This window comes from Maylandia zebra, linkage group LG18 (assembly GCF_041146795.1).
Source record: "Maylandia zebra isolate NMK-2024a linkage group LG18, Mzebra_GT3a, whole genome shotgun sequence".
Lineage (NCBI taxonomy): Eukaryota > Metazoa > Chordata > Actinopteri > Cichliformes > Cichlidae > Maylandia > Maylandia zebra.
In genome coordinates, this window is record NC_135184.1 from 23,319,272 (window position 1) to 23,341,355 (window position 22,084).

Consider the following 22,084-nt stretch of genomic DNA (forward strand, 5'->3'; position numbering starts at 1 on the left):
CTTATTTTTGTTTTTATGAAAAATAAGAGCCACATATGAGGATATTTGTTTAAAAGTTTGATAGAACAGTAGCAGTATAATGTCCTCGTAAGTGGATATCAGGCCCTTGTAGAGCAAAATTGAGTATTTTGGTCTAAATAACCCAAAATGTGATGTCCACATATGTGGACGCCAGGTCCTTGGAGGTTAAAATATAGGGTTTTAATACACACTGTTGTACTTTATCAGTTACTAATTGCTATGAGGTCCAACCAGATTATAGCATTTATGAGGTTCACATAAATCCTTGCACTTTCTTCTGCTATGGTATTTTAACGATTTTCCATCAGGGAAGTCAAACTCATTTTACATTGGGGCCCACATGCAGCCCACTTTGGTCCTAATAGTGCCAACTGTGAAAACTGTAAATAAGTTTAACCATACATTTAATCCCAGTGTTATCTCAATATAAGGAAAAGGAGTGCAATTTTAACAGTGCCTCAGTTTTACAACATGATAAAGAAATGCAGCTCTGTTTAACAAAATAAATTAGTCAGCATGACTCTTTGGGCTTTAATTGTAAGAAATGTGTGAAATTACAAAAATTATGGTTGCTTATTGCCCACACTGTCCTGTAAATATAAAGCAGAAAAGTTTTAATCAAAAAAAAAAGTCCCATTTGATTTTTTATTATGGACACATTGTAAAAGAACTTTCTGCTGTAGATGGTGAGGGGGAAAGAAAAAGGAAATCCTGTCATTTAATTACTTTTGTGTGACATGAACAGTTGTAAGGGATGTCTTCTTCAGTAGGACAAGCTGCAAAATGCCCAGCAGACTGTATTGGAGCCTTCTGCCAGGCTGATTCTGGCCCTCGCGCCTAATGTTTGACACCAATTTTACATCAGTAACAAGTGTTAAGGGGGGGGGGGGGGGGGGGGGGGGGGGGGGAGTGCATTAGAACTATAGGAGCAGGTTGTTTGTAATCATGAGCTTTCTCCACCTTCCCCCAATCCATCAGGTCAGAACAGGTTCAGCAGGTCTGTTTAATCACGCCCAGCATTACCGTAACTCAGCTGAGCATCACAGGAATCCGAGAGTACGTCAGTTATGAAAGAATTCAGTGTGACAGGACGTGTGACAAAGTAGTTAATTGTTTCACCGAGTACACTTCACTGTCTCGAGATAAACTGCAGGCCTAAAACTTTTTGCATTTTCAAGAGGCTGTACAGAGACTGATGAACAGCTGTTCAGGAACGGCCTAAAGGGAAATGGTGAATTTAATGACTGACATCAAGATCTGTCTAAAAGTTTGCAAGTGAGAAGTCCATAAATAATCTGACCAAAGATTTCAGATCAACAAGGACAAGACCAAGTCTGTATGAAGCTTTTTTTAATTATACACAGTGTTCCATTCGTTTTCCTTTGCAATCCTACCATACACACACAGGACAGACAAATTAAGTTAATCACATTACTGATTGCATTTGCAATATATTCCCTGAGATGAACACATTTTTCCAGGTTCACATTTTGAAAGTCATCACATTTCTGTGGGTGAAGTGCAAAGCGACACGGGGGAATGACAATTTCCAGACACCAACCTAATTGGGAGTGTTAGAGGCATAATATTTCTAAGACACCACACCCAGGTGAGGCACAGATGTGACAAACAAATGTGAATATCAAGCCCTCATTTTCTGCAGCTCCAGGTCGACAGTTGGCCCTGGATGTCACAGGTTTGGGAGCCGCACAGCTTCCCTCAGATGAAAACATTACACCTGGCCAGTTGTGCGTACCCTCATATTGTAAGTCAGTCAAAAGTGGTCAAGTTTTGTTAAGGATTATCACTGCTGTGCTTAGTGCCTTTTTGCACCTCCTCACTGTGACTCCCCTCCAGCAGTTTCAGCATTTCCTGTATGACAGCCTGGAGGGCCCTACCCAGATCCTTGCCGCTGTAGGGTTTTGCTAGAGGAGGCACATGGACAAAAGCAGCACGGCCCTTTCCCAGGTGCAGAGATGTGTAGTAAGTGTAGTCACACAGGTACCTGCAAGGGGCCAAAGTAGGTGGATGTTAGAAAAACTTGCACTCTGTAGCAAAAGTCAGGAGGAGGAACTGATGGGAGATGCACTCAAAGTCTGTGTGCCAACTCTGCAGTAATGGATGTATCCCCGACTGCAGTTTGTAGCACCAGCTTTAAGCATTTAAATAGAATAATGTGCACATATGCCTTCATTTTGTGATGAGATAAAACACACACTTATCGGCCCTTGTTATCAGCTATGGATTCTGTCTGTTGGGCCCGACTGCAGCATTCAGAACAGACGTGTAAACAAAAGCTGTGCAAACACACCGTATGTTTGCTGACTGTATGGTACCGTTTACTTTGAAAGATATCTTATTGTGTTCCTTTGCTACAAAAGGCAGCCACCCATATACGGTGGCTGAACACACCCCGAGTGTGCAGGTGAGTTATTTATGAAACATTTTCAAAAACATCACTAACCTTCCGGCATCCTCAGAAGTGGACACAGTGATGCCAATGCCAGCGTCATTGACCCTTTTACAGATTGTATCCATGTCTAGGATTGATTTTATGCAATCCGGGCCGTTCTCCACGCAGCACTGGGAGGCCGGGCAGAAGCTGCAGTTGTCTGGACGCGTGTAGCCCTTATTATGACCGCACCGTTCAAGAGTGACTGTGGTGGCTAATCCAGAAACACCGACATGCACCACCAGCTGTTCACAGGAAATCAAACAGGAGACACTGGTTCATTTGGGCATTTACTGTATACTGTGCAAAAGTCTTTTGCTTCCAGCAAGCAAACTTCTCATATTTTAAAGTGCTCTGGAGAACTATTACTCAAGACTTTCTTTGAATATTGACTGCTTTTTCACTTATGAGTCCAACCCTGACCATTTCCTGATTAACTAACTCAGACAACTTGACAAAGCACCACATTTTAAATTTTAACTTTTGGCACTTTGTTTACTAGAGGCCTGTCACAAGAACAATTATTTTGATTTCTGTATATGCGCTAATGATGACAGCTGACAGGCGTAAAAAGCACTGTTGCACCAACAAGGCGATTCCCACTAGTTCTCCAAATGGTGTGCAAATTTTGAGGACAGTGGAGATGAAAGGGTCAAAGTGGCAGAGCCAAAAACAAGGACCGAAATGATTCGTATACTGTTACTGAAGCCACATCAGAAATAGTTGTCAAGTAACCAGTCTTTGAAATGTTTGGTTCAAATCATTGTCAGGGTGGAGAAGGCCAGGAGAGAGGTTCAACAGTGAGAGTCAACAGCCTGTAAAACAGTAGACACTCTGCTATGATTCGAGTCTAATTAAAATTTCAATACCACCTGGAAAGTGTATGGCCACAGTCATGGACTGGCCTCCGCAGAGCAAGGACCGCAACATTTTTGAAACTGTGTGCGATCATCTTGATAAAGACTGGAACAAAAGGCAGCCAACATTCAAAGAAGGAAAATGCTTTGAATGTCCTTCAAGAAACCTGGAGAACTACTCCTGAAGAAATAACAAGAACACTTGCCTAGAAGAGTTCAGGCTGTGTTGAAGAATAAAGGTTGTCACGTTAAAACTTTACACTGTTTTTGCCTTACATACTGTGCTTCCACATGTTTCTGTTAAATCACTACACTCATTTCCAGTTTTCCTAACAAAATGTAAAGAAATGAGTGGCTCAAGACTTTTGCATAGCACTACATGCATACAAAACTCCATCTGTAAAATAGTGTGCATTTCTTTGAATACCTGTGGCTGATTCTCTTTCCACAGAGACGGCAGTAGGCGCTTAACAGCCTGGTATTCAACGGGCATCTCACACACATACAGATCTACTGCCTCGCCCAGTCCTAACTGCTCCAGCTCCTGTGAACACACCCAGTGCTTATGTACAAGATAATTGCAATTAGCTTTCCAGGCAATAAACAAACATGAGCACAAAGTGACAGACCCTTTAATCCACAGCTTTGTGCAATATGTATAACAAGCCCTTTGTGAATTTACTAAAGCATTTTTCCATATATGTTCATTACAAATTCACTTAATTTCTTACACTTATTCAATTCAGGGTCATGGTCAAGCTGGAGTATAGCAATTATAACCCCTGATCTGGCCTGTTAAGTGTAATTGGCCAGTGTATATGGTGTTCTTTTGTATTCATTTGTTGCATTTTATTGAGGCATCCCTTGCTTCAAAGCAGGACTTTCCCAACTTTGGAGATAAATTAAACCGTTTTCTTAATCATTAATCTCTGATTACCTGTACAGCAACCCAGCTGGAGTTCACGGTATGCTCAGCAAATGGCTCAAACCCTGCAGAAAAAAAAAAAATTTAAAAAAGAAAAAAGAATCAACTAATTAACCACATCTGTGGCGAGGCAAGCAACAGAGACAGAGTGCTTATCTTTAATGGAGAGCAGGTACAGGACTGATGTTAAAAAAAAAAAAGGGACCCTTCATTTAAAGTGTAAAGGTTACTTCAAGTTAAAAATTAATTGCAGTAAAAGCACGTGACACAGTGAAGAGAAACGGGGTGATTTCTTTGCCATTATCAAAGCCAGGAGACAAAAATCCTTTATCCCCGACAGCGACATTACTCTCTGCAGCGCGTTAACTTTGAAAGCAGAGCCATCATCCATTCATGATGTATTCACGACAGCTCAAGTGCAATAGTAACTGTGCAGCTCAGACATAAAGAACTCTGAGATATAACAGCTCTGCAAAAAAACAAAAAAAAAAGACTTGCAGACACACTGTGCCTATCTCCAGTCCTCTGACCAATCAAGAGCTCTCACCTGTGACAACTATTTTCTTCTTACTGGCCATTGTCCTCGGTTAATGTGACTGGAGCTGTGTTAAATGAGCACTAACAAGGATCCCAGGATTGTCTGCGCTTTGTGCTGTCTTCTTCTTATTCACAGCTGAAAGGAAACGGCACACAAGACGTGGATGGATAATACTGCCATCTATTGTTTGGGCATGCATCTCTCGCTCTCCGCAGCAGCTCATACTACACATAAACGGGGGGGGGGGGGGGGATTTGTGGATTATTTTTTTCTCCCTTTAATCGGGAAATAAATCAGAGACGGGAGGAAGCTGACAACAGTCATTTTTAATGCGTTTTAATGAAAGACAGTGCAATTCGAGCCACGGGAATACTGAAAATGAAAGCCAAGCATCTGTTTTGTATTTATAGATTTAAAGTTAGAGAAGTTTCAGTTGAAAGGAATAACAAACATGAACACCCTCTCTATTTTTTTTTTTTTTTTTTGGGGGGGGGGGGGTCTTGCCAGCCCCCAAGTCCTCAGGTGAACATTTAACCCCCAACCAGCTGCTCCGGTGGAGCTGCTCAGACGCACGGTGAGTGGAACAGGGTTTTGCAGAGCCTTTCTCCCCAGAGAGTCAAAGTCAAAGGACACTTCTCCGTGACTTACACAACCTCTGACACGGCCTGTTTACCTGAGTGTAGAGGACAAGCTTTCTTCTCGGTTTGTTGTTAGAAAGTCACGGCTAATCTAATTTTGCCTTGCAGGAACAGCCCTTCTTTTTTCATTCTCGGTACACTGTGCGGTCCACACCCCTGGGTTGCGAAATGACTCACACATTCTGGACACTGCATCCTGTGTAGCTGGCACAATGAAGAAAATGCGCTCTCCATCGGTGTTGGAAACATTATAAAGTGAATGCTTCACAAGATGTATCTCATTCATGTTACTGGCGCTGTGGCTACAGTCTCCATATCAAACACCCACACGCACAGGACACCTCCACAGACCTCCTACACAACCTGCACTGCAGTCGCTACCCCGCCCCTCCCTCTCTCCTTCTCCCGCCTCAACTCATTCACCTTTCTCTCAGTCTTGCCTGCGTCACTCACCGTGTCTCTGTTGCCACGGAAACTAACGATGCCCTCTCTGCTCTGGTGCTGATGCAGGCGGGCTGTTGACGTCACCGCTGAGCGGTGGGCGGAATAACAATGTTTTGCTCGACCGCAGGGTCTCAACTCGCTGATATACTGTACTGCAAGGATGCTGTATTTGTCTCTCGTACATCTCTCTGTTTATCCCACTCTGCTCTGTGAGGCTGTGAGGGTCTAAAGTACATTCGCCAGCCATATGAGTCATTTCATGCGGGTAAAAAAAAAGAAAAAATAATATTATAATTGCAAAGTAGCTGCACGCATTTTTGTTGAACAAATACATTCGGCTTTGGAGACCTCAGAAAAATACCCTACATAGAGTTTGTTTTCCAGCAGCCACTGATGGACATGTAAGGGCATTAACATTTCCACAAGTTACTTTCAATCACAGTGCACACTGGTTTCCTCCATTTACTTTCAACGTTTCCTTCCCTTTTCTCGTTTATGCTCAGTTTAACCAGGAACACCATGAGACATAATGCCTCATCTTAAGTCTGGTTTATATGAAAGTTACCCGTGATCTCTGAGCCTTTAATCAGGTCTAATCAGAGTGTGATGAATAAATAACGCTGTAATCTGAATTTGAACTTTAACCAACACAACGAGATAGCAAGCCTGCTCTGCTTCCACTTTTCTATTCATTTTCATCTATTAAAAACCTTCTTTTGACTGAGTTGGAGGAACATTTTCAGCAGAGCCTGCTGCGCTCTTCTCCCTTTCCTTGGCCTTCGCCTCTCACACCTTCCCCGCCCAGTCTCTGCTCACTTCTGGCGACCCTGAGCTTTTTTATGCTATGACATCAAACCACAATGCATTGCACTGTTTGGAGTTTACCTAATGTCTCCATGGCGATAAAGGCCGGCTCTGCCCCTTATTCAAATTGAACCGGAAACCAACGTCATTTTGGGCCAATCTCCGCGCTCTGGAGTGACATAATGGAATTTTTAGGGCTAGAAAGCGAGCAAGGTCTGGCGCTGCGCATAGCAGTCGTGCCATCGGGAAAAGACCATATCATATAGAAGCACATCAGAGCCCCAACAGGCACAACAGCTTAGTTGAAGTGGTCGACCGAGTGATAAGACGAGAAAGGAGATAAGGAGACCGGAATACACCAAGTAAGAGTCAGCTGATTTCCTCATGTTTGGATGTGACTGTTGAACAAACGTTAATGCCTAACGCTCAACACTCCCTCTCATGAGGGTGTAGAATGGAAACAAGCCTCTACACAGGCACCGTGGTGAATACTTCGAGGGTCTCCGGTATCTATTCCCAGAACACGATGATGAAGAAGGACATTAATCTGAACCTAGACAATCAGAACTCCGAACTCAAATCTAACCCGCTCCGGGACGCAGACGGACTTCTCAACTCCTCAGACTTAGGACTCCTGAAACTAACCTCTCCGGACCTAGAGCGACTTATTATCCAGTCCAACGGTCTAGTCACCACCACCAACCCGACCTCCCAGTTCCTTTACCCAAAGTCAGCCAGTGACGAGCAGGAATTCGCGGAAGGTTTCGTAAAGGCACTGGAGGATCTTCACAAGCAGAACCAGCTGAGCGAGACGGGGTGCGTCTCTGTGGACAGGCTGGAGCTCCTCGGATCATCCAGCGCAGCAGGCTCTGTCAGCCTTCAGGCATCAGACCTCCCTGTGTACACTACGCTGAACGGCTACGCGGCCAGTCCGCTCGGAGCCACCACCATTAACTATTCCACGGACACCATTCCCTTCCCGCCGCCGCCGTCTCATTTGGCTACCGCGCAGCAACAGGCGGCCGCTGCGGCCGCTCTGTCACGACTCCAGTCTGTCGGCGCTTTGAAGGACGAACCTCAGACCGTGCCGGACATGCAGAGCTTCGGGGAGAGTCCTCCTCTGTCCCCCATCGACATGGACAACCAAGAGCGCATCAAGGCGGAGAGAAAGAAGCTGCGCAACAGGATAGCCGCCTCCAAATGTCGCAAGAGAAAGCTGGAGAGGATCTCTCGGCTGGAGGACAAGGTCAAGACCCTGAAAACGCAGAACACCGAGCTGGCATCCACAGCCAGCGTGCTCAGGGAGCAAGTGGCCCAGCTGAAGCAGAAGGTGATGAACCATGTTAGCAGCGGGTGCCAGCTTTTACCAAACCAGGTCCAGGCTTATTAATTCCAATAATGGTGCTCTTTAGTTGATGTTTATTACTGCTACAAATGTGGCCCGAGGATACAGGCCTGCATTATAAAGAACATTTGTGCCCCGTGTAACAGAAAATCCCTTTCACGAGACGCTTAACGCGAAGCCAGTGTGGATGCATCCTCACGGCTATGGTTGGGAAGCATAAACAGAGACGTTTACACGGAAGTGAACAGGCCTCGATAAGAGCTGCAGGTCAACTGGAAAACGAAAGCTGGTGGGGACTACAGCTTGCAGTGTTTTGCAGCAAACAGACTCACTTTGATGTCCTTATTCTGGGAAAGCCATGTAGCAAAGTGCAATTCACTGAACTGGTGTGGCACTTATTTGTGTGTAAGCTGGACAATCTCAACGTGGGCGCAACCAAAACACCGGGGTGTCACCAAGTGCTGTCATCCACTGTGTAATATAATGCCTTACTTGTTTACAAGCACTTAAAAATGACAAATATCTATATTTTATTTACTGAAACATTTCTTATTTTACATATGGTCTTATTTCATTGTTTTGGTTTTTTTTGGAAAAATGAACACTGCATGTCTTGTCGCTTCTGTGTACAGTAACCTTTGTACTTTCCTTTATGATGGCTACTCTTGTACTTCTACTTGCCAAACTTCCATGAATGTATGTGTATGTGCTGAGAAACTCCATGTATCATGTGTAATGAACGAGTCTACAAGACATTATTAAATTCACTACATTACTACAGCTCAAACGTTTTGTTTCTTAATAAGAAGACAGCCTGCTGATAACAGTTTAAAGGACTTACACGACATCTTTTCTACATATCTCTTTTTGCACAGTTGACACTGTGGGTGTTGTATTAAGTGCTGTAGAGAAGCTGAATCAAACCATAGATGGTCAAACAACTCAAAGGGCAGAAATGAACACATCATTGTAGTACTGTGCCCTCTGCTGGGCACAGTACAACTTACTCTAAACCATTTCTGAGCCATCACATGTGCACTTCTTGTAAATCACCCACACTTTGGGAGAGGTTGTTGAATCCACACAGAACTCCAGCTTTGAGAAGTTGTTTATTGATTCCTTATTTTTAGTAAACCTGGCATTACACAGTTACAGCACAATTCACATTCCTAATGCCTGACGGGCAGAAAGTTCCTATTTACACAGGTTATATGTAACAGGGTGAGGAAAGAGGAGGAGGAGCTGGACGGGAGGATGTGTTTTCCTAAGTTATTAGCAAGTTTACAGCTGCAGTAAGATACACTAACCAAAATTTAAAAAAAAAAAAAAAAAAAGGACAAATGTGGTAAGAATCACTTTTTAATCAAGTGTTCAGCATATTCACTTTATTCCCAAAACACTTTTGATGTTTGGAGCTGCTGCACAGAGTAGAAAAACTACCAGACAGGTTTGATAGCACAAGTCCAACAAGCAATGTTTTTGGCTTTAAACACATCAGCAAGACCCTCTTTATAGAAACTGTACATTCAAACGCCCGAGTACAGTGCTCAAAAACTTTCAGCGAGGCTTCACTGTGCTGACGATGGTCAAAAAAACAAAACAAAAACAAAACTGTTCTATGCTCAGCCTAGCCTTAAAAGTTACATAACTGATATCAAAAGACAAACAAACTTCCCACCAAAGTCATGTGGACATGAGCAGAGGTTTTACACTGGAATGTTTAACTTTCCTCTCGAGGAATCATCTTAAGCTTTGTACACTGTGCACTGTAAACACACATCTAAAAGCTGGGACAGTTTAGCGATTGAATACTACTGAACATCTCTTAAAAAGTTGAGTGCAGAACACAACGCGTAATCTAGGAAGAATACTACAAATAAATTAAGTTATAAATAATACAAAATAAATAATTCATGTGATGAAGCTATGTCTTCGCATGCCTCAGCATATGTCTGAATGCACGACTTACAGGTTTGCACTAAATACACAAGCAAACAAATCCCTTAACCTGAGCCTCACAGAAAGAAAGGGAGAAATAAGAGTCACAATTTAACATGCTCAAAAACATCATATTCTGTCAAAAATAAATACGTAAAGACATAAATATCATCTACAAAGACATAAGAGGCTTCCTGGATATGGCAGGACTGTGCTGCACCAGTGCTCACACTGAATCACATGACTTTCTAGTGAGTGCACGCTGCACATTGTACGCATTGAATGAAAGTAATACAATGTGCAGGGGGCTGTGGGCTTAACATCTGAAACCTTTAGCCCCACCGGGTACCTCCAAGTATCTTAACTGCATGATAGGTGGGATTTCAAATCAGACAACAGCTCATACAGATAACCATCCAGTCAACCAGAATCCATTAAGAACATCAACGACATGCACCTCTTACTACGGCACAGGAATGAATCCAATATCCAAAATCATTCTCACTTTAATATATTATATATGCATTTCACCTTTAGAACATTTATACACTCTTCAGTTAGCGAAATAGATCCTGTATCCTTTTATTTTGTCCTGTGTTAAAAAGCAGCAGTAACAAAAAAGGTTAAAAAGAGGCTCTGTTGCTTTTTTTTTTTTTTTAACGCCGCATTAACATACTCTCCGAGTCTGCTAATAAACATTTGTTTAAAATTTCTGAGACAGGCCTCAAAGTAATTATATATCTACACTCATAGAATAAAGAAATGCACTTCTATTACTACCACTTATTTTCAAAGTTAACATATTTCATAACAAAACTAAAACTGACACACTGTATGCCTATGAAAAGTTTGCACTCAGGTGTTTCCAGTGTTGTAATGGTGAAGTGATAAAGACTTGGTAGGAGAACAATAGGCTCCTGATTCTCTGTCATGGTGCTGAGTACAAGCCAGCCGAGAGTTATTACAGAACAGTAAGAAGTTGACACATGTGCACACTAGCTTAAGTCATGGGCTTCTTTTTTAAAGTTGTACAACCACGGTTCCTATGGTGGCATGCGCATCTTCTACATTAGTCAGCTATACCTGACCATATGATCAAATTCAGAAATGCCTATACCTGCATCTTTTAAGGTGGAATGCACAGGTTCTCTTAAGTGATGTACGAATTTCAACCTGATTAAGCGTCCTGTTAATCTTGGATGCAAAATGTTATCAAAGTAAATGAGTCATACCTTTTCTGTTGACTTTTGTTTTGTTATGAACTACATTGGGGATAAATAAAGTCTTTCTGATTCTGATCTGATTTAGTATAAAATCTCCCTAAACAACAGTATCAGTGCATTTTTAGACTCCATGAGCATAGATGTCTTGATTGGTTGAGTGATATGCACAACTTGCTATTTTTCCACTAATTCCCTAAATTAAAGAGAGAAACGAGCTCTCAAACAACCCTGTAAGGACACCAAACTAAAACACAACTATGACAAGATGATTTCACATGCTCAAAACCACACCTGACCAATTCAAAAACAAAAAAACCATCAACCAACACAGCAACAAACATATTTTCAGTGGAAATAAATGTCGAGGAATTGCCAAATGATTGGTATCTATTTAGGTCTGAGGCATTGGTGCTGAATGGGAGTGGAGGCTGGAGGAGAATACTGCTCCTTCACAACCTTTTAGAGTTCAACCCAATCACAGACACATTAAAAATAAGGAATGATGTAGCCTTAGCCTGACTGGCCTTTTGCAGTTCTGTTATAGTGCGTGTGCAGCTATTGAAGACTTTTTACGATGGTAACCATGTTAAATGTTCTTTACCCCTCTGACCAAATATGCATAATCTCATAATTTCTGTACTACTGACAACAAAAACTTTAAGAACACCACATCTTTGGGGGGAACTGGCTGATGTGGACAGTAGTTGTGGTGTAGTGAGAGGGGTGGAGAACTGAAGAGCCATCTTGCGTCTGTCTCTATGTATGGCAGTTTCTGTGTGTGGTATGAAAACAAACAAAAAGAAAGCAAAACTCAAAAATAAAACCTAACAAGGTGTGTGGATCTCATGACAGCAGACGTGTGTGTAGCTGTGTTCAACAAGCACAATCCTGATGGGACCTCTGAGGCTGCTCGCTGAGCTGTGGCCCCTGTTTAGCTCCGGTGATGGTGGGGTCGTTGTTATCCAGACTCTCTGCCATCCTCTCACAGATGATGTCCACGAGCCGCTCGAATGTCTGCTTCACGTTAATGTTGTCTTTAGCGCTTGCTTCAAAGAACTCAAAACCTGGCAGAAGGGGTGACAGAGACAGATGCGCTGTGGTTACACTTATTGTTTCAATGTGCAGCTTATCCTCTTAACCCAGTGATCTCATCGTGGCAAGACATATCAAGACTAGTCAGGCAGGCAGCTCAAGTCTGATGACATTTTCCTTTATATCAGAGGACTGAAGAGATTTTAAAACCTGTCTCCCTTTGACTGGTGGTCTGAGATCGAACCAAATAGTCTAAGAGTATAAAAAACATCCTTCTCAAAGCTGCAGCTACTTAGCTTCTTTGTGCATTTCCATGTTTGTAATTTCTTAAGTTCTGATGATCTGATCTCTGTTAAACTTCAGATATCTTGTGTAATGCTCATGTTAGCAGTTCACTTTTGCTTAATTGCCTTTAATTTAGAGTTACAGTACTGTGCACAAGTCTTCAGCCACCCCTCATTTCTTTATGTTTTGCAAGGATAGTGGGAAACGTGCAAAAATACATAGAAAAAAGTATATAAAAAGGCAAAAAACAGTTCTCCAGGCTTCTTGAAGGACATTCAGAGCTTGTCTTTGGATGTTGGCTGTTTTTGTTCTGTTATCTGTCAAGATGATCCCACAATGCTTCAGTATTTTTGAGGTCTGGGCTCTGGGGAGGTCAATTAATGACCAACAGTGTACTTGTTCTTGTGTATTTTGGCACACCATGGCATTTTATAACATGTTTTCCTTCCTTAAGAATGGCTTCTTGACAGCTGCCCTTCCATTGAGACCATTTCTGATGAGGCTTTAATAAAAGGCAGCTCAATCAACTGGAAGGTCAGATGCATCTCTTAAGTCCTGTGTTAGGTCTGTGTTGATTTTCCTATTTTTTAAATTCAAATTCAAATTTCAAATTCAAATGTAAATTTTATTTGTCACGTACACAGTCATACACAGTACGATATGTAGTGAAATGCTTGGACAACTGCTCGTGACCTAAAGAAAACAAAAAAGGAAAAGGCTATGAATAAGATAGGAAATAAATATGAAAAATTAAAAAGGGTAAATTTAACTAGGTGGGAATAAAATATAAATTAAGGTTAAAAATGAAATAACTGTACAACACAAATTAGAATGAAGGGTAAATTTAACTGGGAAGAATAAGATAAAATATATAAATTAAAGTTGAAAATAAAATAACTGTACAACAAAATACACAATATAGAACTATATAAGAATGTATGAAGAAATATAAATAAATATATACACAATAACAGCAGCTGTACAAGTATTAACTGGAAATGAAGAATATAGTAACCAGTGTTGTGCAATCCACATTATGTCTTCTGCAGTGCAAATATGCTTAAAGTGATTTAAGTGATGAAGTGAAAACAATGTCCAGAATGTCCAGTGTGTGTGTAAGAACCATATGTGTGGGTCAGTACTGTGTGGTGGTGTGATTGAGAAACCGTATCGCCTGCGGGAAGAAGCTCCTCCTCAGTCTGTCTGTGTTGGTCTTCAGGGAGCGGAATCGCTTTCCTGACCTCAGCAGAGAGAACAGTCTGTTGTTGGGATGGCTGAGGTCCTTCACGATCTTCCTGGCCTTGGTCCAGCACCGCCTGCTGTAGATTGAGTGCAGGTCAGGGAGCTCGGAGCGGATGGTGCGCTCAGCTGACCGCACAACCCTCTGTAGAGCTCGTCTGTCCTGCATGGTGCTGTTCCCGAACCAGGTTAAGATGTTTCCCGTCAGGATGCTCTCTATGGTGCACGAGTAAAAGTTCCTGAGCACCTTGGAGGGCAGTTGGAAGTCTCTCAAGGTGCTCAGGAGGTGGTAGAGACGCTGTCGGGCCTTTTTCACCACGGTGTTGATGTGACAGGACCATGACAGGTCCTGCGTGATGTGAACTCCGAGGTATTTGAAGCTGTCCACTCTCTCCACTGGGCACTCGTTGATGACGGGGGTCTGGTAGTTCCTCTCCTGCTTAGTGCTGAAGTCCACTATCAGCTCCTTTGTCTTACTGACGTTTAGAAGGAGGTTGTTCCTCTGGCGCCAGTTCTCCAGATTCCTAATCTCCTTCAGGTAGGCCATCTCGTTGTTATCAGAGATCAGGCCCACCACGACGGTGTCGTCAACAAACTTGATGATGGTGGTGGAGCTGGTAGTGGCCACACAGTCATATGTGTACAAAGAGTACAGCAGGGGGCTCAGAACACACCCCTGGGGGGCTCCAGTGCTGAGAGTGGTGGAGGCTGAGACATGTCCGCCCATCCTTACTGCCTGTGGTCTGCCAGTTAGGAAGTTGGAGATCCACAGACACATAGATGAGCTGAGTCCCAGATGCTCCAGCTTGGTGGTGAGTGTGGAGGGAATTATGGTGTTAAATGCAGAGCTGTAGTCTATGAAGAGCATTTTAACATAATTCCCCCTTCTAGTGTCCAAGTGAGTGAGTGATGTGTGGAGGAGATGAGAGATGGCATCGTCTGTGGAACGATTTGGACGGTAAGCGAACTGTAGTGGGTCCAGTGTGTCTGGTAGTGAAGAAATGATGAAGTCTCTGACCAGGCGTTCAAAGCACTTCATCACTACTGAGGTGAGGGCTACAGGGCGATAGTCATTGAGAGAAGCAGGGTGGGGTTTCTTCGGGACAGGAACAATGATGGACTCTTTGAAGCATGTGGGGATCACCGACTGAGATAAAGAGATGTTGAATATCTCAGTGAACACAGGAGCTAGCTGGTATGCGCAGTCTCTTAGGATACGACCTGGGATGCCGTCTGGTCCTGCTGCTTTCCTGGTGTTCACTCTTTTGAAGGCTCTCCTTACTTCATGCTCGGAGATGACGAGCACGTTTCCGGTGCTGGCAGTATCTTCCTGTCTGCAGCCGTTAGCGCCGCTAGCACTAGCATTGTTGGAGTCCTTAGCTGCAGCCTCGAAGCGAGCATAGAAAGTGTTCAGCTCGTCTGCCAGAGTCACGGCCGCGTTCGTCATACCGGTTTAACAACATAATCAAGGATATGATTTACCTGCTGCAGACATTTTAGGCCTGCTACATCTTCTTGGGTCCTCCACTTGTCCAGTTTTCTCAAAACATTTTTTGACACACTGAACATCACCATGTTAGTGAAAAAAACTATTTTATGTCTGTCAAATTGGCAGTTTTCATAGATTCAGCTAAAGAAATGGTGACAGATGATGTGTTTCTCCAACAGCCTGCTAGTAACAAAGTGCCTGTCCAAAGAAAAACTCAGAAAGCCTTGAGGACTGTTGTTCAAGAGCACTCTAAACATTATAAGCAAGTCTGGCTCCTTGTATAAACAAGTGAGGAGTGGCTCAAGACTTTTGCACAGCACTGTATTATACTACTACTCTTACAACCTCTCATCCCACTTAAAACGTTGTCTGTAATGTTTTATGATGGCTGCGATGAAGGCCACAAGCCCAAACACACATTAAAACGATAACATTTCTCTGTAAGAGCTGCTGCAGCTTTAACCTCTTGCAAACATCAGTTTCACACACAAATGAAACGATGCAGTGCAGCAAAGCTGAAGAGGACATTAAACAGATATTAAGCATTAAGTTTGCTCCCATAACGACAGCCTCACAAACAAACAGTCTAATCAAAACTTGGCCATCGGAATAAACTTAAATATTCCTGGAAATGGGAGATACACACCCAGAGTGATACAACACCACACACAGTGTCCAGTTTTCATTCTGACCAAATGACTTACCCAGCTGTTCTGACAGCTGTCGGCCCCTCTCTGCAGCCACCACTCGCTCGTCTTCCATATCACACTTGTTCCCCACCAACAGGACCTGAGCGTTGTCCCACGAGTATGTCTTGATCTGGGTCGACCTGTTTGCAAAAACAGGATGGTTTAATGTTCTGACTCACAGAATCTCACAAGCATTTTTTGACATTAAAGCAATTTAATCAGAAAATATTTTGACACATCAGCAGTGACATACACTTCTTCCATCTGTGTTGCAAACACAGAGTTAGAAAAACCAACGGTTATTTTTAACATCACTGTGCATTTGTTTGCTGATTTCAGTAATGACCTACTGTAGTCTAATGATGTATTAGACTATCTCCATGTAGTGGAACCACAGCTGTACATCTCAAATTTAGATGGAGGATACGCTGAACTCAAAAGGAAAGCTGAGCGAAATTAAGAGAAAATAAGATTGCAGCTTAATGAGTCACCACTCTCACAGACAGACAATCAGCCGTCCCTCACCAGTCTTGCACAGCGTTGAAGGATTCCTCATTGGTAATGTCATACATGAGGATGAAGCCCATGGCACCCCTGTAGTAGGCTGTGGTGATTGTCCTGTAGCGCTCCTGCCCAGCAGTGTCCTACATTCAGAGACATTTTTGAGAATATGCAGGATTATTGTGAGCAGAGGACAAAGAACACTGACGAGGCACCTGCAATGGATTTGTGGCTGTGCAAGAGTCTCCAAACTCCCATGAGCATTACACATTCTTGTGGTGTTTCATGTAATGAGTACTTGGTTCCAGTGTCAGGCTTTATGGCTCGTATTAAGTACCCTTCAAGGGTTTACACAACAAATAAAATGAATCTAGGCACAGAAGAGGCCAGTTCTGGTACTGATTAGCGACACACGATAAGACAGACTCCACTGTCACTAATACGATGGGCAGGAAAAATCTGTATTTTAATAAGCAATAAGGTAAAAGGGAAATTCATGATAACTCTGAATATGATGAAATCTAATTTGTTTGCCAGTTTGAAAAGCTGGAGGAATTCATGTTTAGTGTTAGCTGGCAACGTTCTCAAAATGGATTTATCATTTTGCACGTTTCAAAGTATCAAGCTGCATGTGAGCATGCTAGGATCTGATTGGCTCAGGCAGTGAGTGTGAGCCGCCGCTCAGGTGTCAACGTTCTCTTAATTATAGTGAAACTACACAATGATGAACCAACTATGTGTGAGGCCTTGAGGCGGACTTCAAACAAGTATAACAAGTATGCTTACGGTAAGTGCTGTCTCCATCTGTCCATGAGTATAATTAGTCAGATAAATAGACTTCCTTTAACTTTGAGAAACTGGATTTGCAATCTGCTGTTGTTTTATATAGAATAACAATCATGTAAAAATATGAGTGCAAGTGTGTGCAGCAGTCATATGGACTTAAACCACTAAAAAAAAAAAAATCATAAACATGCACGCACTGCAGGCTGCATTTGGTTCAATTTAATTAGCTCTCCAGCTGTCCAACTCCACTGCAGCATAAGAAAATCTTGATTTCAGTTTGAACATTTAAAAATTATGTAATGTAGTGGAACTTATATTATAGTGCCTACTGCAAGTCTCATTCACACTATCACGCATACATTCACAACTCAATTAAATTCAATTTTATATACATGTGCAGCTCCAAATCATAACAACAACAGAAAAACCCAACAATCAAACTACATCCTATGAGCAAGCGCTTGGTGATAGCGCAAAAGAAAAGCTCCCTTTTACTAGGAAGACCTTGTGGTTCAGCTTCTTGCTCAAGGATACTTCATTACATGGAATGGAGAAGCTGGGGATCAATCAGTGACTGGCAGACACCTTTCACCAGTTACCCTCTCATTTCCCACATTTATCATTTTAAACCCAAAGATCTGCTTTGGTAACCACTACACCATCTGTACCTACAATCTCACCTCCTGAAGTTTCACAAGGAGCTACAGCGGTATGTCGGATACAGGTTATTACGTCAAAATGGGATTGTAGGAGATAGTAAGAACTTATAAAATTTGCTTTCATTTTCAATCAAACACTGACAGGAGTTAAGTGTGTTCCATAAAGACATACAAGTACTATTTTTGTGCTATTCATTACATTCTCACCCATATCTGAAGCTTTATCCTCTTGTCATTCCTGTAGATGGTCTTGACCTTAAAGTCGATGCCCACAGTGCTGACAAAGGCTGGCGTGAATGAGTCATCTGCATAGCGGAAAAGGAAGGAAGTCTTTCCTACGCTGCTGTTGCCAATGATGAGGATTTTAAACATGTAATCAAAGTTTTGGTCCGTAGACTCCTTCTGTCCGTATGTGGCATTTGCAGACGCCATCTACGCAAGGATAAGCATAAGTAAGTTATAAAGAACAAAAGCTTGAGGAAACAGCGTGCAATGTTACTTTGCATGAAACAGCAGAAACACATTACAGTATGCACAGTACAACAACTTAAAATACTGCAAACTACATTTGTGCAACCTGAAAAAACGGCAACAAATTTGTTGCAGATGTGTTGTATTTGTTATATTTACTTCCAGCAAATTTGCAGGCCATGTATTCGTGACAGTAACTCCTTAATTAAATAAACAATTCCTCTGCTGGTGGCTGAGAAACTTTATGGTTGGTGCAGTACCCATCAGAACATTTTTCCACCCACTATTCCCTCAGCCAGCAGATCAGAGCTTTACTAACCTGCAAAAAGACAGTTTAATTGTTTTATATACTCCTAGAATTATCTACAAGAGTAGAAAATTGTTTATTAGTACATTTATTTTGCATTATATTTACTGTAAATCTATATCAGAAAACTAATTAGTAACTATATATTTTTTGTAGTGAAATAAATACTGTGTCCACTCTTTAGACCAGGAGTGTCAAACATAATGCCTGGCCCTTTGGATGGCTTTCAAAATTGTGAAGCCGGATATAAATTCAAGACTTTTAACTGTATTTTCACAAGTTTTACAGCTTTTTCTACAAATAAAGAGGTCTCCCAGGGTCATTCATACTACACCAAAGCAATGAAGTTATAGATTTCTGTAGTTTTACAAGTTAACTTCTTATAATTTAAGCTCAAAAAGTCCCACTGGCAGATTTCTTTCATTTACTATAGCAGCATTTCTTTCTCATGCAGAAAAACTGAAGCATACTTCTGAAACGGTGCTTCTTTTTCTTATATTAACATATCTGATTATATTAGCATATCTCTTTCTGTACACTGAGAGAAAGACACATTTCATTGCCCACATAAAAGCGAGCTGTATGTGGCCTCTGATGTAAAATGAGTTTGACATCCATGCTTTAGACTCTCTCCTGCAAGCTGTAGGTACTGTTGCTTGAAAGAGAAAGAGGAGAGTTTCTACCAGCCTTCAGCAAAATTTAGTAGAAATCTGTCAAACTGAAATATGCTGGCACATTAAAGAGCTTTTACTTTATTTTTTTCATTCAGATCACTGCGTAAAAGAAACCCTTAAACTATCTGATTAGATGGTCTGGTGAAAGACTTCTGATGGTATTAAAATGTGAAAATACTGACTGCAAGAAAAACTACAAATTAGTGAGGATTCAGGTGAACTCAGCCGATGGAAACACTGGGCCAATCAACATGGCCAGCAAGCACTTCCATCTAGCTACTGTTCTGTTGAATCCTGTTGAACATGTTGAATTCTATAATTTTCATGCATTTTCCAGTTAGTCTTTAGGTGGTGAAATATTCAGTTTTCTGGCTAAATTTTAACCAGATCAAACAGACAGGAAAAGCATCAGAAGAAAACTACAGACGCACAGAAAAGCCAAATCAATCTATATTACCCACAAACATCCTTTGAAGCCTCTTTTTTTTCTAAACCAACATTTGTCTGAGTAAGGAAGTCAACAACTCAAAGGCACAGAGCTCTGAAATGCATGTACCACATAGAGATCAACTCTATTGCAGAAAGTACCTGAGCTCTGAAAATAATATGATGCAACAATTACGGCATCATGAACTCAATAAGATGTGCCTCATTTCATCGCATGCTGACATCTCTTGTGTATCAAGTGAGCCTTACAGCAGACAAATATGTTCTGAAAAGGAAATAGTCTAAAAATATAGCCATAAACTTGTGTAAGTTTCCAGCACTACAAGGATGGTCTGATAGAGGGTATTACTGCAATCTTACACGAGATCATAACTAAAAACAGCCTCATGCATACCCCTGATGGGGCTAGATAATGGCATTACGGTCTGTTGCGTGAGATTTTAAGCTACTGCCTTGGATGTATCAGGACAGGAATGAAAACTGATGCCGTTTCGCTCAGATGCTGCGTCACATCCAGCCAAAAACAGATCAGAGACACGAGCGTTTCTACGTCATATCAACATAGGTTGGATAAGAAATGCACGCCTCCACTCCACACAGATAAGAGGCCGGAAGTACTAAGGCTTAGCAGGCTAAGCGTCAGCTAAACTGACTACCCTTTCCCATCCAGGGAGGGCTGGGACCTGCGCGAAGCGCTTGGCTGTACAGCCAATTATGGATGCCCGTATGGTGGGCCAGAATGTGCTTCGTAGGGCATTGTATTTTGGAAACGGCCCAAACAGTAGTGCCCTCTCACATCACGTCGCTAATTTAAATGGCTTGAACCACACCACCAATTAACACCGGATCTTAGCTCCGCTGAGAATAAGCCAGAAATTGACAGGTTGGTTCACTTTAGCTAGAGAAATACATGGTAACACTATAACGCGCTTTCATGCACCTTAGTCACCACGAAAGGTAACAAAGGGGATTAAAATAAATTAACGCATTGCGCATAAAACGGAGGTGTTTCTACAAATAATCTGAATTCGGCTACCTTTAATGCTAACACAACAGCCACCGTTACTAGTATTTATATGTGGCAGCAGGGGCTAGCTAAGCATCCCAGCTATGTCAAATGAAGGTTACTCCTCTTAATTTACGGCTAAACACGCTATCAAAATCTCAGACTATATAACCGATTTATAACCCACATGCTTTCTGCTGCTACTGTCACACTTGACAAGGCCTAGAAATAACAAAAAACGCAGGAATTTACCATGAAATGGGTTTTCTCTTCGGCTTTACTGCAGCGGCTAGCCCTGCTTTGCACCTGCAGTAGCTCTTACGCTTCTTGATTGGCTGCCTCCGGCATAAGCAGTTGCTAAGTGTAAGAATGATTGGCATGAGACTTGACCAATCAGAGAAGAGAAAAGACTTCAACATTGCCAGAGTGACCATACAGCGCTGCGTGCGTTTTCTTTCTTAAATTGGCCAAAAGAGAGGACAGGCTCTAATAAAACAAACTCGGAGAATTTGAGAGTTACATGAGAGTTAACATACATGCATAAACCATCCTGTAGTTTGATAAAGTTAAGTAAAACTCTACTCTAAGTACCACTGGGTATTCTGTGTCTCGAACTGATTAAAGTTTGGTGCAGTACTTAGGTAGGATAAAATACAGAAATAAATATTCATCTTATCACTCCTTGATGTATAGCATTGTGTTTCTTAATTTTTTTTATTACTACATTTTAATTGCAATGTATAATACATATTTTGCACTAATCTCCAAAACTCAGCATTCAGTTCAATACATTCAATTAAAATTGATTAAATTTAGCTTTATTTACATGACACCAAATCACAACAATAGTTATCTCGTGGCGCTTTATATTGTAAGGCAACAAACCTACAATAAAAGAGAGAAAACCACAACAACCAAACGACCCCCATGACCAAGCACTTGGTGACATGAAAAACTTCCTTTTAACAGGAAGAAACCTCGAGCAGGACCAGGCTCCGTGAGGGGAAGGGAGTGAAGGGAGACAGAACAAAAGACAGGTTGTGAAAGAAAACTAGACATGAATAATAATTAATGATAAATGCCAAGTGGTAGGGACTATCCAGGGTCACCTGATCCACTCCCTAACCATAAACTTTATCATAAAGGAAAGTTTGAAGCCTTATCTTAAAAGTCGAGAGGGTGTCTGTGAATCACCTAAATACATTACAAACTGGGAGCTGTTTCCACAGAAGAGGTACCTCTCAAACTACTTTTAAATATATTAAGAAGTAAGCCAGCAGTCCAAAAGTGAAGTGCTCTGTTGGGGTGATATGA

The 22,084-nt window shown here is 41.9% G+C and overlaps 3 protein-coding genes across 4 annotated transcripts; 1 reads left to right on the plus strand and 2 right to left on the minus strand.

Moving 5' to 3' along the window:
* Positions 1-1,354: 1,354 nt before the first annotated feature.
* LOC101485959 (pyroglutamyl-peptidase 1) lies at positions 1,355-4,954 on the minus strand. Of its 2 annotated transcripts, none has more exons than XM_004542411.4 (5): positions 4,803-4,954; positions 4,268-4,320; positions 3,758-3,892; positions 2,486-2,718; positions 1,355-2,026 (listed from the first exon to the last, which is right to left on the minus strand). In XM_004542411.4, exons 1-5 carry the CDS (start codon positions 4,831-4,833, stop codon positions 1,816-1,818), a joined length of 663 nt encoding a protein of 220 aa, XP_004542468.2. In that variant the 5' UTR covers positions 4,834-4,954; the 3' UTR covers positions 1,355-1,815. The 2 variants fall into 2 exon arrangements, with proteins under 2 accessions (XP_004542468.2, XP_004542469.2); XM_004542412.4 differs by having other exon boundaries at positions 3,758-3,874; positions 4,803-4,953.
* A 1,916-nt stretch (positions 4,955-6,870) lies between these two features.
* LOC101485682 (transcription factor JunD) lies at positions 6,871-8,804 on the plus strand. The gene has a single exon (XM_004542410.6). It carries the CDS (start codon positions 7,134-7,136, stop codon positions 8,067-8,069), a length of 936 nt encoding a protein of 311 aa, XP_004542467.1. The 5' UTR covers positions 6,871-7,133; the 3' UTR covers positions 8,070-8,804.
* Positions 8,805-9,114: 310 nt separating this feature from the next.
* Positions 9,115-21,158, minus strand: rab3aa (RAB3A, member RAS oncogene family, a). The gene is made up of 5 exons (XM_004542409.3): positions 21,023-21,158; positions 18,073-18,297; positions 16,445-16,563; positions 15,935-16,059; positions 9,115-12,249 (listed from the first exon to the last, which is right to left on the minus strand). Exons 1-5 carry the CDS (start codon positions 21,023-21,025, stop codon positions 12,059-12,061), a joined length of 663 nt encoding a protein of 220 aa, XP_004542466.1. The 5' UTR covers positions 21,026-21,158; the 3' UTR covers positions 9,115-12,058.
* Between the last annotated feature and the right edge of the window lie 926 nt (positions 21,159-22,084).

What these genes read in the sequence shown, in the direction of transcription:
- rab3aa (XM_004542409.3), bottom strand. An exon ending in TTCAACGCTGTGCAAGACTG is followed by an intron (nt 16,060 to 16,444) that starts GTGAGGGACGGC and finishes TTTTGCAAACAG; the next exon opens with GTCGACCCAGATCAAGACAT. An exon ending in ACAGCTGTCAGAACAGCTGG is followed by an intron (nt 12,250 to 15,934) that starts GTAAGTCATTTG and finishes CCCTTCTGCCAG; the next exon opens with GTTTTGAGTTCTTTGAAGCA.
- LOC101485959 (XM_004542411.4), bottom strand. Translation starts at nt 4,833, where the DNA reads ATGGCCAGTAAGAAGAAAATAGTTGTCACAG. An exon ending in GAAGAAAATAGTTGTCACAG is followed by an intron (nt 4,321 to 4,802) that starts GTGAGAGCTCTT and finishes TTTTTTCTGCAG; the next exon opens with GGTTTGAGCCATTTGCTGAG. An exon ending in GGAAAGAGAATCAGCCACAG is followed by an intron (nt 2,719 to 3,757) that starts GTATTCAAAGAA and finishes TCCTGTGAACAG; the next exon opens with CTGGTGGTGCATGTCGGTGT.
- LOC101485682 (XM_004542410.6), top strand. Translation starts at nt 7,134, where the DNA reads ATGGAAACAAGCCTCTACACAGGCACCGTGGTGAATACTTCGAGGGTC.